Source organism: Balearica regulorum, chromosome Z (assembly GCF_011004875.1).
Source record: "Balearica regulorum gibbericeps isolate bBalReg1 chromosome Z, bBalReg1.pri, whole genome shotgun sequence".
In the NCBI taxonomy this organism is placed as follows: Eukaryota; Metazoa; Chordata; class Aves; order Gruiformes; family Gruidae; genus Balearica; species Balearica regulorum.
Window position 1 is genome coordinate 338822 of NC_046220.1, and position 14387 is coordinate 353208.

Below are 14387 nucleotides of genomic sequence, written 5' to 3' on the forward strand. Positions count from 1 at the left end.
AAAATTGCCAATATAGGATATCATGTAATATTGTAATTATACTAAGGGTTTTTGTTGTTGTTATTTTCTTTAACCATGTCATGCACCCAGTAGACTTGCATTCCATTGGGTAATTCCTTAATTAGGCAGATTTTTGAAACAAGTATTATGTACACAACAGACCGTAACGTCTCCTTTGGAGTCTTCGTAGTCTATCAGGTGATTGCATCATTAAGCCACACGCGCTACGTAGTAAAAATCCTTATGAAAATTCATGACAGAAACATACTGAGTGTGATGCATGCTAATAAATGAGAAACATACAAATTTAGTATTTTGACTTTTAAATCCCCCCAAACTCCAAACAATTACAAATATAATAATTTCTTTACCAAATTTTATTTCTTAATTTTTTTCAGCCATCTAAAAAAACTTGCTCTTCCAACAGGGGTTGTGGAGATCGCCCCTGAGTATCTTTCCACAAATTACACCTTTTAATTGAGTTTACTGAATGTGCTTATAACATTCTTTCCACCCTTTTGGGTATCAACAAAACACAGCAAAATAACTAAGAAAACAGTGATCTAAACTTTTAGGTTTGGGGTTTTTTTTAAAAGTACACTATACATATTAAATTACAAAATGATGGACAAAATTTTATTTTTTGATTGCACAGTCTGGAAAACTAGAGCCTTTCCCAGAAGAAGGAATTTAACTTGTTCGGTCCACAGTACAAGCACTGTGAAGGGGTCATTTTCTGCAGAAATAAGACATTTATATAATGCATTTTAAATAGATGCAAATAGCATCTATAGCCAACTGTTTGAAAATGTTACAGGAAGAGACAAAAAGTACAATATTATACATTTAAAAGAAATGAATGTAATCTTTTGATATTGTTACAAGCAGAGGAAAAAAAATATTAATTCAAAATGTCTCTTCTGAAAAATGGACAAAAAATCTCAAGCTCATAGAGAAAATGAATATATGCAAGATAGTAAGGATAACAACAATACAATCCTTGAACGCCTCAAAATCTTCATGGTTTAAAAGGCATCCCAATTTTCTCCAAAGATGGTGGCATCTATCCAGTCGTCCATAGCTAATTTTACATGGAATGCAGAACGTTATTTAAATAGGACGCTGCATTAAACTTCAACTATTTCTGATGTAGCTCTCAAACTACAAACCTATCTTTCTTCTATTTTAATTTTAAAGTAAGTTAGCAAACACTTCCTTCTTAATCCCCAGAGACTATCTATACAGTGACATAAATGCACAAATTTATGACAGTAACATAAATGCTCCTCTGAAGTAATGTGCAACATTAAGTGAAATCGTTTCCTGGAAAGATATTATAGGTATCTATATTTTATTTGCCATCTTAAACATATCTGGGTCTTTATGACCTTATTTTTAAAATGTATTTCCTTTTTACATTTCCTGGTGCAAATGGACTGCATAAATAAGCAATGTGCTATGAGGCTTCAGACTAGCCGATAAACCCTTTCAATTTTCATGCCAGCTTCTTCTTTTGTAATTCAAATCTGGCTGAAAACTGGCAGCTCTGAAAACTGAAACAAGCACTGCCACAAATACCTTGTAATGCTATCGACCTTGTCTGCCCATGCAGTGAGAAAGGGGGATGCATATGTGTCTGCAGTCATCCAGATAACACAACTCATTTTTTTGGGGGGATAACAGAAGCCAGCCCCGGACTGTGCACCAAAAGCAGTCATTACCAGGCAAGCTGGAGAATAAGTCTCTTCAAAATACACAGCGCATTTAAAAACCATATACAGGGCTCAGCCACTGCTTTCATTACCAATTTTAATTTAGCTCCTTCAGTTTGCCAGCCAGATAAACTCTTTAGTGCTGTTTTTTAATCTATTTGCCACATTTTATGTTTAAGATTATAGTAATATGGGACAGGAGAAGGAATCACTTTTAGAGGAAATAAAGAAATAGATCCGCTTATCAGCGCCCATCAGAAAGTTCATTAATCAGCCAGGCTTTGTGCCCCCTAAATTGAAAGGTTAAATAATCCTCTCAGGAATATTTCTCGGCACCACCGCCAATTGTCCGGAGAGAAGCTGCCATTCACAGCACTCTGGATCGGTGACAGGGTATTTTACCACTGTTTGGACCCCAAACAATGATGGACAAATGGCCTGGCTTACAAAGAAACCTTTTAGTACAAGGATGGAAAAAGGACCACAAGCTTTGAAGTGGGGTGGGGGAGGTGGGCGCTGGGAAGGAGGAGGAGGAGGAGGAGACTCGTGCATAGGGACACGTATATTTTATTTGAATCTTTATTAGGAGATTCGCCAAACGCTGTTATATACGCGCCCAGGCATACGTGCGCAGAGTGCGCGCACAGGCAGGCACTATATGCACATACACTCGCCGCACTAAGCTTATGCATACTTACACATACATTTATACATTAATCTGAACACAAACATTTGCAAAGCCTGTAAAATCAGAAGATGAACAGAACTAAAGCATGGTTATATTTATTAGCTAACACACTGGGGAGCCCAACAAACCCCAAGGTTTTAATTTTTACTGTCATTCTAGATGATTTACAGCTTCCTTTCTCTCTCTCTTTAACCTTTATGTCATCTACTAATCACCTCTCATCAGATGCAAAAGGAGGAAGCACCACATTTGAAATAACTTTCTTGGGGAGCATTCTTAATAGATATTTACTTTGAGGTGATTTCCGATCACAGCTAAAATTGAAGTAAACACATAAAAATTATAGCGCTGCTGGCGGATACGAGATGCCAGAAGAGTTGTGCCTCAGCGTGTTAGAAGTGAGTTTTCATCCGGGGTACATTCTAAATAAACAATAATTCAAGCTTTTTTCTTTAAACTTCCTAGCAGCTAGGCTTCAATCTGTACCATCCTTTACTGACGGACAATTTTATAGAAATATTTTCCTTGCATTACCAACACGTTAACTGTGCATGTAGATGTTTATCAATTTCCTCACAATTTTTCATGTATTCTCCATTTAAGAGCATCATATACATGAACACCATAATTATTTTTACCTAGCTTTATAACAAGTGACATTCATCCAGAATATGCCCTTGAAGAAATGTCTGACAGCTGATATACAACCATTAACACAAAAATGTTTTTCCATATCCTTTTTGCCCATCTATTTTTTTTAATGAGTCTCAATTCCATAAAGTGTTTTTACTTTAATATGACTTGGGACTTTTTGAATAGTCTACAGCATCTAAAAATGGATCAAAAGATTTCAGATTTCTCATTTCTCACATCACATAAATATGCCATTGATCAAAACTGTTTTCTCCAAACCAACTTTTGAGTATCTCAGTGCTATTATTTTCCCTCTCCTTCCCTCCTCACACCACCATCACGAGAAAAGCAGAATTAATTTAACCAGGGTCTCATCTGCCATCAAAATAAGTCAGACAGAAACTGGATATCATGTGCAAATCCAGTGCAATTAATTTTAAAGCAGAAGATATTTCAGGGTTATGGCACAGTCCACAGGAATCCTTCAGTGTTTGTGTATGCTCGTGCACAGACACTCACCACTCGATTTTTAAATGCTGAAGGAAGTTGCAAATACACTTTAGAAAAAGAATTAACTGCATTGTCAAGAAACAACATGAAAGTACTTTCTGTTAGCTACAACATAAATAGTTACTGCAAGCAGAAAAACAGTAAGTTTGAGGGGAGTTAAAAAAAAAAAAAAAAGACAAGCAGCTTTTAGACTCGATGCTGACTCTGAGAAACTTTGAACCCAGGCAGTGACCGTCCATTTCTTGCAAATATATCACCTGGTGTGCTGTAAAAATAGTACCTCTGCCTGTAAGTGCCACCCCCCTCCCATCTCTGGAGAGCCAAAGCCTCTGCCGTGCCCCTGCCCACGGCGCAGCCGTGCCACGCAGGGCAGCATCGGTGCAGCACTGTCTGCACTGCGGAGGCAACGAGGACGCACCAGCAAAAGGGGCCTTGTCAGGGCAGACGTGGATCGGGCTACAGAGTAAAACACCTAACGAAGCAGCAGGTAAAAGTTTATCAGCCTCTGGCAGCAGTGAGACCAGCCAAGGCAGCAGCATCATGGTCTGTTTTGGTGCTGCCAGGACCAGTGAAATAAGGGGGTGGCTGTTTATGCCCATTTCAGAGTCACATTTATGGCTGTTGGAGTATGTTTGTCAAACATTAATTTAATCCAAAATTGACATTCAAAAACAAGTTAAAACTGAAGACCTAACTTCACTCCACTGAAGCCAAAAATTCTGAGGGATGGCTTCTTCCTTTGCCATACATGGGTACTATAGCATATATGCATATATCATGCAAATCACTCACTGCTCTGAGACTGCTCCAGTACTGTGGTAAAACAGCACCTACTTATGGCATATGGCTCTACACTGCTTACCACTTCATTTGGGCCTTTGGTTCCTTTTAATTCCCTTTATGCTTGATTTTTCAAAATATGAAATTGAAATCAGGATAATTCTGTCACAGGGTCAGTAACTTTTCTATTCACATGACAAGATCTAACAAGATGTATTAATATTATTGACATGATAGACCCTCTCAGAATTAAATCAGTGAACACTTTTAGGGAATCCTAATCCGTAGATTATTAACATGATCAAGCATAACTTGAGAAAGTTACTGTCTAACCAGTCTGAGCTCCTGGCTGCTCCTAACGTATGGATCATTGACAAGATGAACTAGCAGCTCTGGCAGCGACATGGACTATCACATATGCTGCCACGAGCGCAGAGCTCCATAGACTGCTGTTGCTAATACCTGTGATGTTTTAACATGCAAAGTATTTGTATGATAAAATGGAACAGTTTCAGTACTACTAAAGCACATAACTTACTAGCAGCTACTGAGTGGACATTTGACAAGCAAAATGCTGCCCCTAGTTAGGATATATGTGCAAACAGTTCATGGAGATTTACTCTCTACTGACATTTTACATTTTTTGCACTTCGCAATACAAAAATGCACCATTTTAGGTTACCTACATGACAGTGTAATTTTTATGTGTTTTGAAATGTCTGGTAAATCACAGGTATTTTGTTTCCTATGGAATTTTGAAACTGACTCTAAGCTCTAACAAAACTAAAAAACCCCACCTTCGTATCAAGTCCAGAGGAATGATTTTCAGGAACATAGGAACTTTAATACAAATATTCATACACAGAATTTATTGCAGAAAGAGGGCACAGAGATATTTTATTTTCCTCAAACAAAAGCCTGTTTTTAAAATGCATGGGAAATCTCATTCTAGCTTGAAAATTCTATTTTCCTTATTTAGATGGTTAACACCTGAAATAGTAAAAATTATTTAAATGATCATATAAGTTCGCCTTTTCAAACTAAAGGAAAGAGAAGTGAAAATTTTTACCAAATCCATAAGCATTAAAGAAAAGATCATCTTAATCCTTCCGCTTAAAAGAAGTGCAGTCATGTATACGAAGGGGATACATTTCAGCAATGAATCTTACCATGATTATGCCATTTTCTGTGTAATTAATCACTTATCCAACAGTTTTGGTGCATCACAAAAATAGGTATCACAACATTTTTGGTGACTGTTGGGCAAAGGTGGCAGTTTGTACGCTGAGAACAGAGCAATTCCTGCCCACAAGTTTGCGTGGGAGGGAGCCGCTCTCCCCCCCTTCTCCTGTCCTGAGCACATCTTGCCACCAGGATTGCTGCTGGCATGGGACTTGAAAAATGTCACACACTGCACAAATAGCTTCCTGGGCATGCAGGAGTTAGCTAACCACAGATTTAAACATTCAAAATATTAAAATATACTAATTTTCATCCCCTTTTAATGTCCAGTCCCTGCTCTTCTTCTCCTTTTCCCATTTAAGGGCAGGGTCAAAAGGTATTGCTTTTGCAGATAACATGGAGTTCCTTAAATAACGGTAACATGCATACTGAAGTCAGGGATTCTCTGAAGGATGCCACTTCTCAAAGACAAAACATTTAGAGGAGGTTATTTGGAACCCCAAAATCAGAGAAATGGAAATTACTGGTTTCAACCAGCCAAGATTTCTATCTCCTCCTCCAGTCCCCGACTGCTTCCAGAAACATATCAAAATGCAATTTCTAGTTAAGATGTAACCAGTCTTTAACCCTAAATTTAAAAGCACCTTTTATTTTATTTTCTGAGGAGGCAGGTGGGGACGAGCATGAGACAGATAAACGCTAGTGAAAGCAGGCATGCTTTCTACCATGCTTACGTGATGAAGGCAAGTGGCAGGTGATGACCGTGCTGCTGGAAGGTCACGCAGCCCACCCTAAACGTCCGTGCAAGAGCCTGCAGCGTTCCGCTCCAGCCAGACGCTGACCTGTGGTGACGACCGCAACACTGGGCTGTAAGAACAGACAGCGGCCAGGGACCTGTCCTCTACGGTAAAGCGGCACCAAGATACCGTCACTCTTTTCCAGGAAAGGAAGTGCAAGCGCAAAGACATGTTGGCATTTTACAGATAACCGGTTTGAACTTTCTATTTCAACTTAACCGACACACATATTTGGTACTCATAACTGGCCAGGGGTATTAGTTAGAACCCAACATTTTCATGAAAAGGCAAACTCTAAAGAGTATTTTTTGTAGATGTTACATATTTATATAAAGTTATTGAAGCTACTTATTTTTCCTGTAATATTTTAAATACAGTTTTAAAGTAAAAATTGGGAAAGAACTCTATCTAGCATGCTTTCGTACTGAAAGCTATAGTGTATGCTTTGTACTAATAAACTTCTTATTTCAGGACCTGAAATTCCATTTCCTGTAAAAAAAGGCTATCAGAAAGAATACTGTCTTTTGTTGCAATAGAAACAAATTTTGGGTTTAGGTTTCTGATAAACTCAAAAATATGTGAAATTTGAAAAAGAACAATAATGCGGGAGAAATTATAATTAGTAGGGGAAAATAAACAATGTAAAACAAAATCCAAGAGACCCTCTCGACAGCATACAAACCACCTCTAACATACTTATTTTCAGGAGAACAGCCGTGCAGGGCAGGCAGACATTTCAGAAGCATCTCTGTCACAGAAAGGCACTTGCAAAAACACTAGGGCGCTGGCTTGAACAATGCAAGTAGGTAATTTAAAAACAAAATATCTGCCAATCGTTGCCCAAGATCTGCCCTACCTCCTCCCCTGGCTAAAGAGGCCAGCGTGCATTTTCAGAGGGTATGACGTTTTCAGGAAGCTGAGCACCAAAAAGGCACCCTTCCCTCCAGGGCAAGCGTGGGTACACCGTCACGCTCCAGGTGTTCGTGTTTCCCCACAATGCACCGGAGGCAGAGTCATCCTTATCGTAAATTCATGTCCCCACAAATATTGGGTTGCTTTCCTGGTGAAATGTCCCGCCGAATGGCTACTGAAGCGTTGACACACAAGGGCTGGCTGTGTGATTCCAAAATATAAAAAAATACACCGTCTATAGCATAAACAAAGTGATAGTTTTACTAGAGTTAATAAAAACAACCTTAAAACACCTGGAGAGAAACTGGTCAAGCGATGAAATATTTAACACGAATGCGACAATCTTGTGGTCCGCAGCCTTGCATCACGCACGGACTGGAGGAGCTGACTCTGCAGCCATGTTCGCAGCCACTGCAGCAGCCCCATCCCTGCGCACGGGGAAGTCGGGCTTAATCTCCTCCTGAAAACACTTCTAAACCCATCCTTTCCCTCACCACACAAAACCTACAAAGCTCCTCGGGAAACCAAATGATCTCTGTAAAGTTTAAATATTTTTTGCCAGAGTCATATTTTAAATTTTCGCTTTCTGAAAGTCACATTATAAAGGATACAAATTGACTTCAAGCAACACTGCTTACGTTTTCATTTCAGAAAAAAAGTGGCAGGCCATGAGGAATTTTAATAATGCACACAAAGAAATCCGAGCGCAAAATTTAAACACAAAAGATGCATTGTCCCTTCATGTCTTTTACGCACAGAGGCCAAAACAGCCAATTCCTGGTTCACCTTCTTTTATGTAAGTGGATTAAAAGTAAGATTAACAAACTGTCAAAAAGCATGTTAAATGATAGCTTCTGCTAGTTAAAAATTCTGATGGTTCTAAAACTCTGTTGGTGGCCATCTTGGCCTAGGAGCTTTAATATAAATGAGACGGGTGAAGGCAAGCGACGGGGGAAGGAGTCCTTACGGCCAGAGCAGTACAGAGGAGGAAGAGGTTATTAAAAATGAGCAATTCCCATAGAAAGAAAATATCTAATCCGAGCAGGATTTGTTTTTTAACATATGCATATATATTGAGAAACACATTAGGAAAATAAGAACTGTGCTCTGCCCATTTTAGGGACAGAATTTCATTACTCTGCTGATATTTACTGAAGAAGATACTAACACTTGTAACGTTAATTCCTGTTTGATTATTGTATTCCTGAGCCGGACTGGCCATGTTCCTTTTTGCACACCATGAGACCTTCTGAACAATGAAGCAGTTCACAGGGAGAGCTACGTGCAGGCGGCATGGATTTAATTTTATATCGAATATCGAGATGGCCATTTGCACATATTTTGGGTGCCCCCATGCAGAAGGGAGTTGAGTTACACTTCAGAGGGGCTCACACAGAAGAAGTGCAGCTTCATGTCTGAAGCAAAACATGGGTCACTATGTGCTGAAAATAAGTCTGCTCTTTAGTCTCCAGTGATGTCATCTGTTGGGTGGAAATGTGACTGCTCACAGCAGTGGTGTCGACCCTCAGTTTTGTCGGGTCACCCCAGCAGCAAAGCCACCTCCGACCTGCATGACGGGAGTGGGTCTGGACCCGAGGTCCCATCCGCCGTCCCAGGGCCAGAAGGCAAACAGCTTCCTTCCACGGTGGTGCCCATGGCAGGCCAGCTCCGATCCCGCCGCCCGAAGCCCCCAGCTGCCAACACTTAGGCAGATCCCGTACCTGGGTAGAAGGGCAGTGCCCCACACCCCGCGCCGCCGCACACCCCGCACTGAACCCCGGAGCCTGGGGCGCGGCGGGATCGTCCCTCTCCTCCAGCACCCAGACCCACTGCCACTGGAGCGGCCGCTGGACACGCCGTTAGGCAGCCGGGCAGCAGATCAAACCCAGAGGGACGCTGCTGTATTTTTCTCAAAAAATAAACTGCAAAACTGAACCAAACGAATGAAACTCGTAGAGTGCCTTAATTTCATAAGTTTTCCCACTGACTTCTTTTTTTTTTTGGTAAATAGAGGGCTGTAAACTGGCCTGCATTCGAGTACAAAAAACTTAATAAATGCCTCTACCTTTATAGCTGAAATACAAAATGACAAGAGAAGGGGAATGAAGAAGAGCCAAACGTGCCGAGGACAAAAAAAACCTTGCTATGAACACCCGCAATATCCTTAAGATGTGGGAAAAGGGGATGTGATGGCATGTCCTTTGGAGCACAGACCATATTTCTCTGGGTTTGTGGAGCATCTGGCATTGAGAAAGACAAAATTGTAAGCTAAGCTTCCTAATAATCTAGAATAAAGAGCTTTACAAGACCTTCAAATGCCTTGTCTGTGTAAAAATTACACATATTATTTACACTGCAGTAAGCTATGATCAAAACTGTTTATCCTGGATCTGCCAACGAAGTCCTTGTGTTATTATTTGCATTGATAATAACCCCTTTGATAAACGTAAGTGGGTATCAAAATTGACCTATTTATTGCAAATAGATACCTATATGAAGAAAAACCCAAAATATGTTTTGACAAATGTAATTTCCCTTTTCTGGTGCAGGAGAAATACATAGAGAGCAGGCACAATGAAAATGATTTGTAAAAGTTTTAAATCACCATCTTAAAGAGGTTATTAAATATTATTTTAAACCACAGTGGGAATTGGATTGTTCTGCTGACTTTGATTGGTTTTTTGCAGAATAATTTTAGTTAACAGAGTTGAAAGAACAAGTTTAAAGAAACTAACTTCATCCAGTTATAAAGCTTTGATTATCATAGAGCCTTTAAATTTAAGCTTCATTGAATACAATATGATAATCTTTTTTTCTATCAAAAGGCAAATTAAAATATTCCGCTTATAATCCTTTTTGCCATTTCAACTGCTCATAAGATTTCTTGCACTGGCAGTATATTTTGGTTGGAATAAGACATTTCTGCCCATACAACAAATTATTTGTAATGTGCCAAAATTTGTCACCACAGCTAATATAAACAAAAACCTAGCACCATCCATAACAGCAGAAAGGATTTATTATTTAGTCATTGTTCTAGTCAATCCACGTTTCTGTGCAGGGGCTACAAGAAGTCAATAGATGGCAGTCCATCTCTTAGGAAAGAGCCAGATAATGAATAAAATCACCAAAAGCTTCACAAAAGAGAAAGGTGGAAGGCTATGTGGTTTTTCACAAGCATTCACAGTAATTAACTAAGAATACTTTATATAATGCAAAACATTTAGACAGACTTTGTAATGGCTGGCTGTTAGCAACGTTATAAAAACAGTCTTTTATTACAAACCTGAATGCCTTGTTTTATTGGTGCTTATATGTACCTGCATGTGTGATGCTCGTGATCAATTTACCAAAATCAATTTAAATCTAGCGGCTGCATCCACGGCTAACACACAGGAAAAACACACTGTAGCCTTAGTCTGTTTGCTAATAATCAGGCAGCCTCTGCAGCACAGCAACAACCACAGTAGTACTTTTTTTTAAACTTCTATTATTTTTCTTTAAACAGTTATCCTGTTTGTACAGAAATGTTTCTTCTAAACTAGGAAAATTATAAACTAATTTCTATAGTGAACTACTATGCTGATTTGAGAGTAAAAGATCTTGATTTTTTTAGTTACAACTCTGTAAATATATACATAATATACATTATTCTAACATAGAAGCTTTGATTCTTGTGAGAACACTATTTACTTCTGGTTTGGGTGCAAAAGAGAATATTTAAATGCAATAATAAACGCTGGACTCACACATTTAAACAATTCAGATCGTGCAGTTTCTTGAGGTATATCTTATTTTAAATATCAAGCATGTCTTTTACCAAACAAATTTTCAGATACTAGGCTTAATCTGACAACTAACGTAACTTTGAGTCAAAGTGAGCCTTCCCATGCAAAAAATGGAGCCGTGCAACACATTTCCCACATATCAGAAATGTGGATTATTTGCAGATAATTTGCAGTTCACTGCAAAATAAAAAATTATTTATCAGAAAGCTACGGTCTGACTCAATGTCAATTTTTCTCTGTGTGCCCATATTTGACCACATTTCAAAATATCCCTAAAAGGTACTAAGAATTTCCAAATGTGTACTTTTAATAATAACAGTTGTATTTCTAACTACTACATTTTCTAACAAGACCGTGTTTTGACAAATGTTGTTAGCTTTATACTAAGCAAAGTGTAAACTCCAACACTTTCTACAAAATTCACAGATAAAATTTTCTACCTCAGATACTTCAATTTCTGCCCTAGTAACCACCTGGTGAGGTTTAAGCTCCCCTCCACTTTTTTACAAAAATAAACATTTTCTAAGTGTTGATTGCAACTTGCTTTTTGAGGAATGTTCAATGGCAAGCAAGAGTAAAATTAAATTCAATCTTATACCTCAGTAAAAACCAGAACCCAACATATTACTGCATCTAATATACGCATCTGATTATTAGATTCCAAATATCACAAACATTTCAGAAATCATTTTTACATGCACTCTTAGGGATTATAATGAAAGACAGTATTTACCTTTTTCCTTCATGCAATTTTAAAAAAGCAAACAAGAATACTCAGTGAATGCACCTTTTGCTCATAATGGTTTTTTGGGGGTTTTTTTTGTTTGTTTGTTTCGTTGGTTTTTTTAATTCTATACCAATTCTGTTTAAAATAAAAGTAAATGCTGAGAAAGGGTGGAGGATTTCCAAAGCAGATCTTTGTTTTAAAAACACAAGCAGAAAACACAAGCAAGAGGATTTAAACACAGATTTCTCCTATTCATTGAATTTAGAAGCAAAAACAGAAAAAAGAGTATTCCACTACCACAAAGAGGTGGAGGCAACAAATTATAAAGCACATCCCATTTATTACTCAAAAGAAAAAGCCCACACCAAAAACCCACGAAGAAAAGTAGTGGACAAACTTTTCTACTTTGTTTTGAACGGACAGCAGTGATTAATTTTCTGTAACAGCTAAATACATATGAGGTTGATCTAGATAGCAATTACAGCAAAGATTCAGATGAACAGCAAAAATCTTAATCTTTAAAGCTGTTTTTATGTATAATAATTTTATAAATGAGTATATTCAAGATTTGTGATACCAATCCATTGAATATTGTCTTAACCAGTTAAATATTGTTCCATGTTTCAATATTAGCCAAATTTACAGGCATTTTGTTTTATTTTTATCTCTATTTTACATGAGGAAAAACTTTAAGTAATACACTGCTACGGTTCACAAAGTTTTATTTTCTTGTTTCAGTGATTAAACATCAACTAATGCAGGCCAAAGAAGAAGTTATAGCTATATCCTTACCAATTAGAAATTATCTGCAAAAGTTTGTAAGGTGTATTTGCTCAAATTAACATCTCCACTCTAGCTGAGATTTATTTTACTCATTTAAAAAAAAAGCTTTGTCACATACAGTGATTAATTACCAGCATCTGGGATATGTGAGATGGGATTATTGCTTCTGCTGTGCATCTCAACTTAAAATTTAACCCTCTTTATATGTGTAAATGTAGTCACTGAGAGGAGAGAGCGCTGCAAGACACTCATTTAATGATTACAGTATTAAAATGAAATCATAAGTTCTAAAGATGTTTAAAAAATAGTGACAGTGTTTCATTGCATTCTTCAGTTGAAAAACTCTTCAGATGTTTATTATCTTCTCGCAGAAGATGCTTGTCTATATTTTATGGTCAGCAGTTCACAGAAGAGTAAATAGGTTGGGTGTAGAAGAAAATAAAAAAGGTGTTTCTACTTACTGTTAGGTGATACTGCCTCCATATTTCTGGGCAAGCCTGGAAAATAAAAATATTGATCAGCTAGGAGCATGAAACAAGGTGCTTTACAGCCTGTTGGTTTTGGCATAACACAGTATCCACCAGTGTCGGTCACAGGAAAATAAGAAGCTTAACTGAAAGGGTCTGCATTTCAGCTTCAAAAACCTGGCTAGACAGTTTAATTGAATTTTACACTGGTTTAACACACTCCCTGCCATTGTCAGAAAGCCAGTAACAGTTTTCTCTCTCCCCTTCTTCTCTGAAGGTTAGAAGTTTGGGAGAGTAACGTGCTCTTAACTCTAGTAAGTATTAATACTGCAAAACAAACAAATTAATTTAAATTCTACACTTTCTCACATTTTAAATTTACACAATGTTTTGGAAATTAAATCATAAGGTGCCTTTCCTTCACGTAGAAATAGAAATATTTCAGTATTTTTGTACACATCTCTATCCTAATCAAAATATAATTGTTACATGTAATAATCCTCAGTAGCCTAATGTCAGATGAGTTGTAAACAAGAAGCATAACAGATTGCTTTAATGTTTCTATTTTTACAATGGCTTCCTTGATTATTTTTTTTAAAACTTGCCAGACTTGCACACAAACTTCTAAGTGCAGCCTATTGTAAAAAACGTTAACAGAGCAGATTTTTGAACCACAGCAATAACACAATAGACCTGAGGAATACGTAAGACATAGGAAAGAGGAAAATGTGGATCTTCTTATTTAAACAAAATCAGAAGGTGTTAATGACCAATGAGACAGCAGTTACTTTCTCAAGTGTTCTTAATATTTTTACAATATTTACAATATTTCTGTGTTATCCTATGACCCCCAAGCCATGCACAGACACAGAAATAGCGTTACTTTGTCTGTTAGCCATTTTAGTGTTTCAGAGTGTGCACACAGTGACTTCCATGGAGGTCTTGCACTTTTCTTTAGAACAGTTACCCTTTTACTAAAATAGCTTCTTAACCATTGGAACAATTAGCAATTTGATTTGCCAATATCAACTTTCAGTATATTAAGAAGAAATATTAGTTATTCCGTGGCTTCTACATAATTTGCCGGAGCTCCAATTTCAAACATTAAAGCCTCATGACTACTTGCAAATGAGTACTATTAACATTTCTTTAGATTTTGAATAAATTTTTTGCTCATGCCTAAATTCTTGCCTTCTTTTACTCTGACAAAGCATGTTAATTAAAAAAACCCCCACCCAATAACCAATATTAGCAACTGAATTTCTCCAAAAATAATTCAAGTTTTTGACAGTCACCCTATGGCATATACAGTATGTTTTCCCTGGATGCAATGGAAATTATATTATTTATTATTCATTACGTCAGTAACACAATTTTCTGGAGAAAAATCTACAATCTGTTCTGAGTA

General features: G+C 37.6%; 1 protein-coding gene across 2 annotated transcripts in view; it reads right to left on the minus strand.

Annotated features, from left to right (window-relative positions):
- ZCCHC7 (zinc finger CCHC-type containing 7) overlaps nt 1–14387 on the minus strand; it is a 115214-nt gene that overhangs the window by 10852 nt on the left and 89975 nt on the right. For both annotated transcript variants that reach the window (XM_075740097.1, XM_075740098.1), the window contains exon 8: nt 12974–13009. In XM_075740097.1, coding sequence (XP_075596212.1) covers nt 12974–13009 — 36 coding nt within the window. The remainder of the gene's footprint in view (nt 1–12973; nt 13010–14387) is intronic.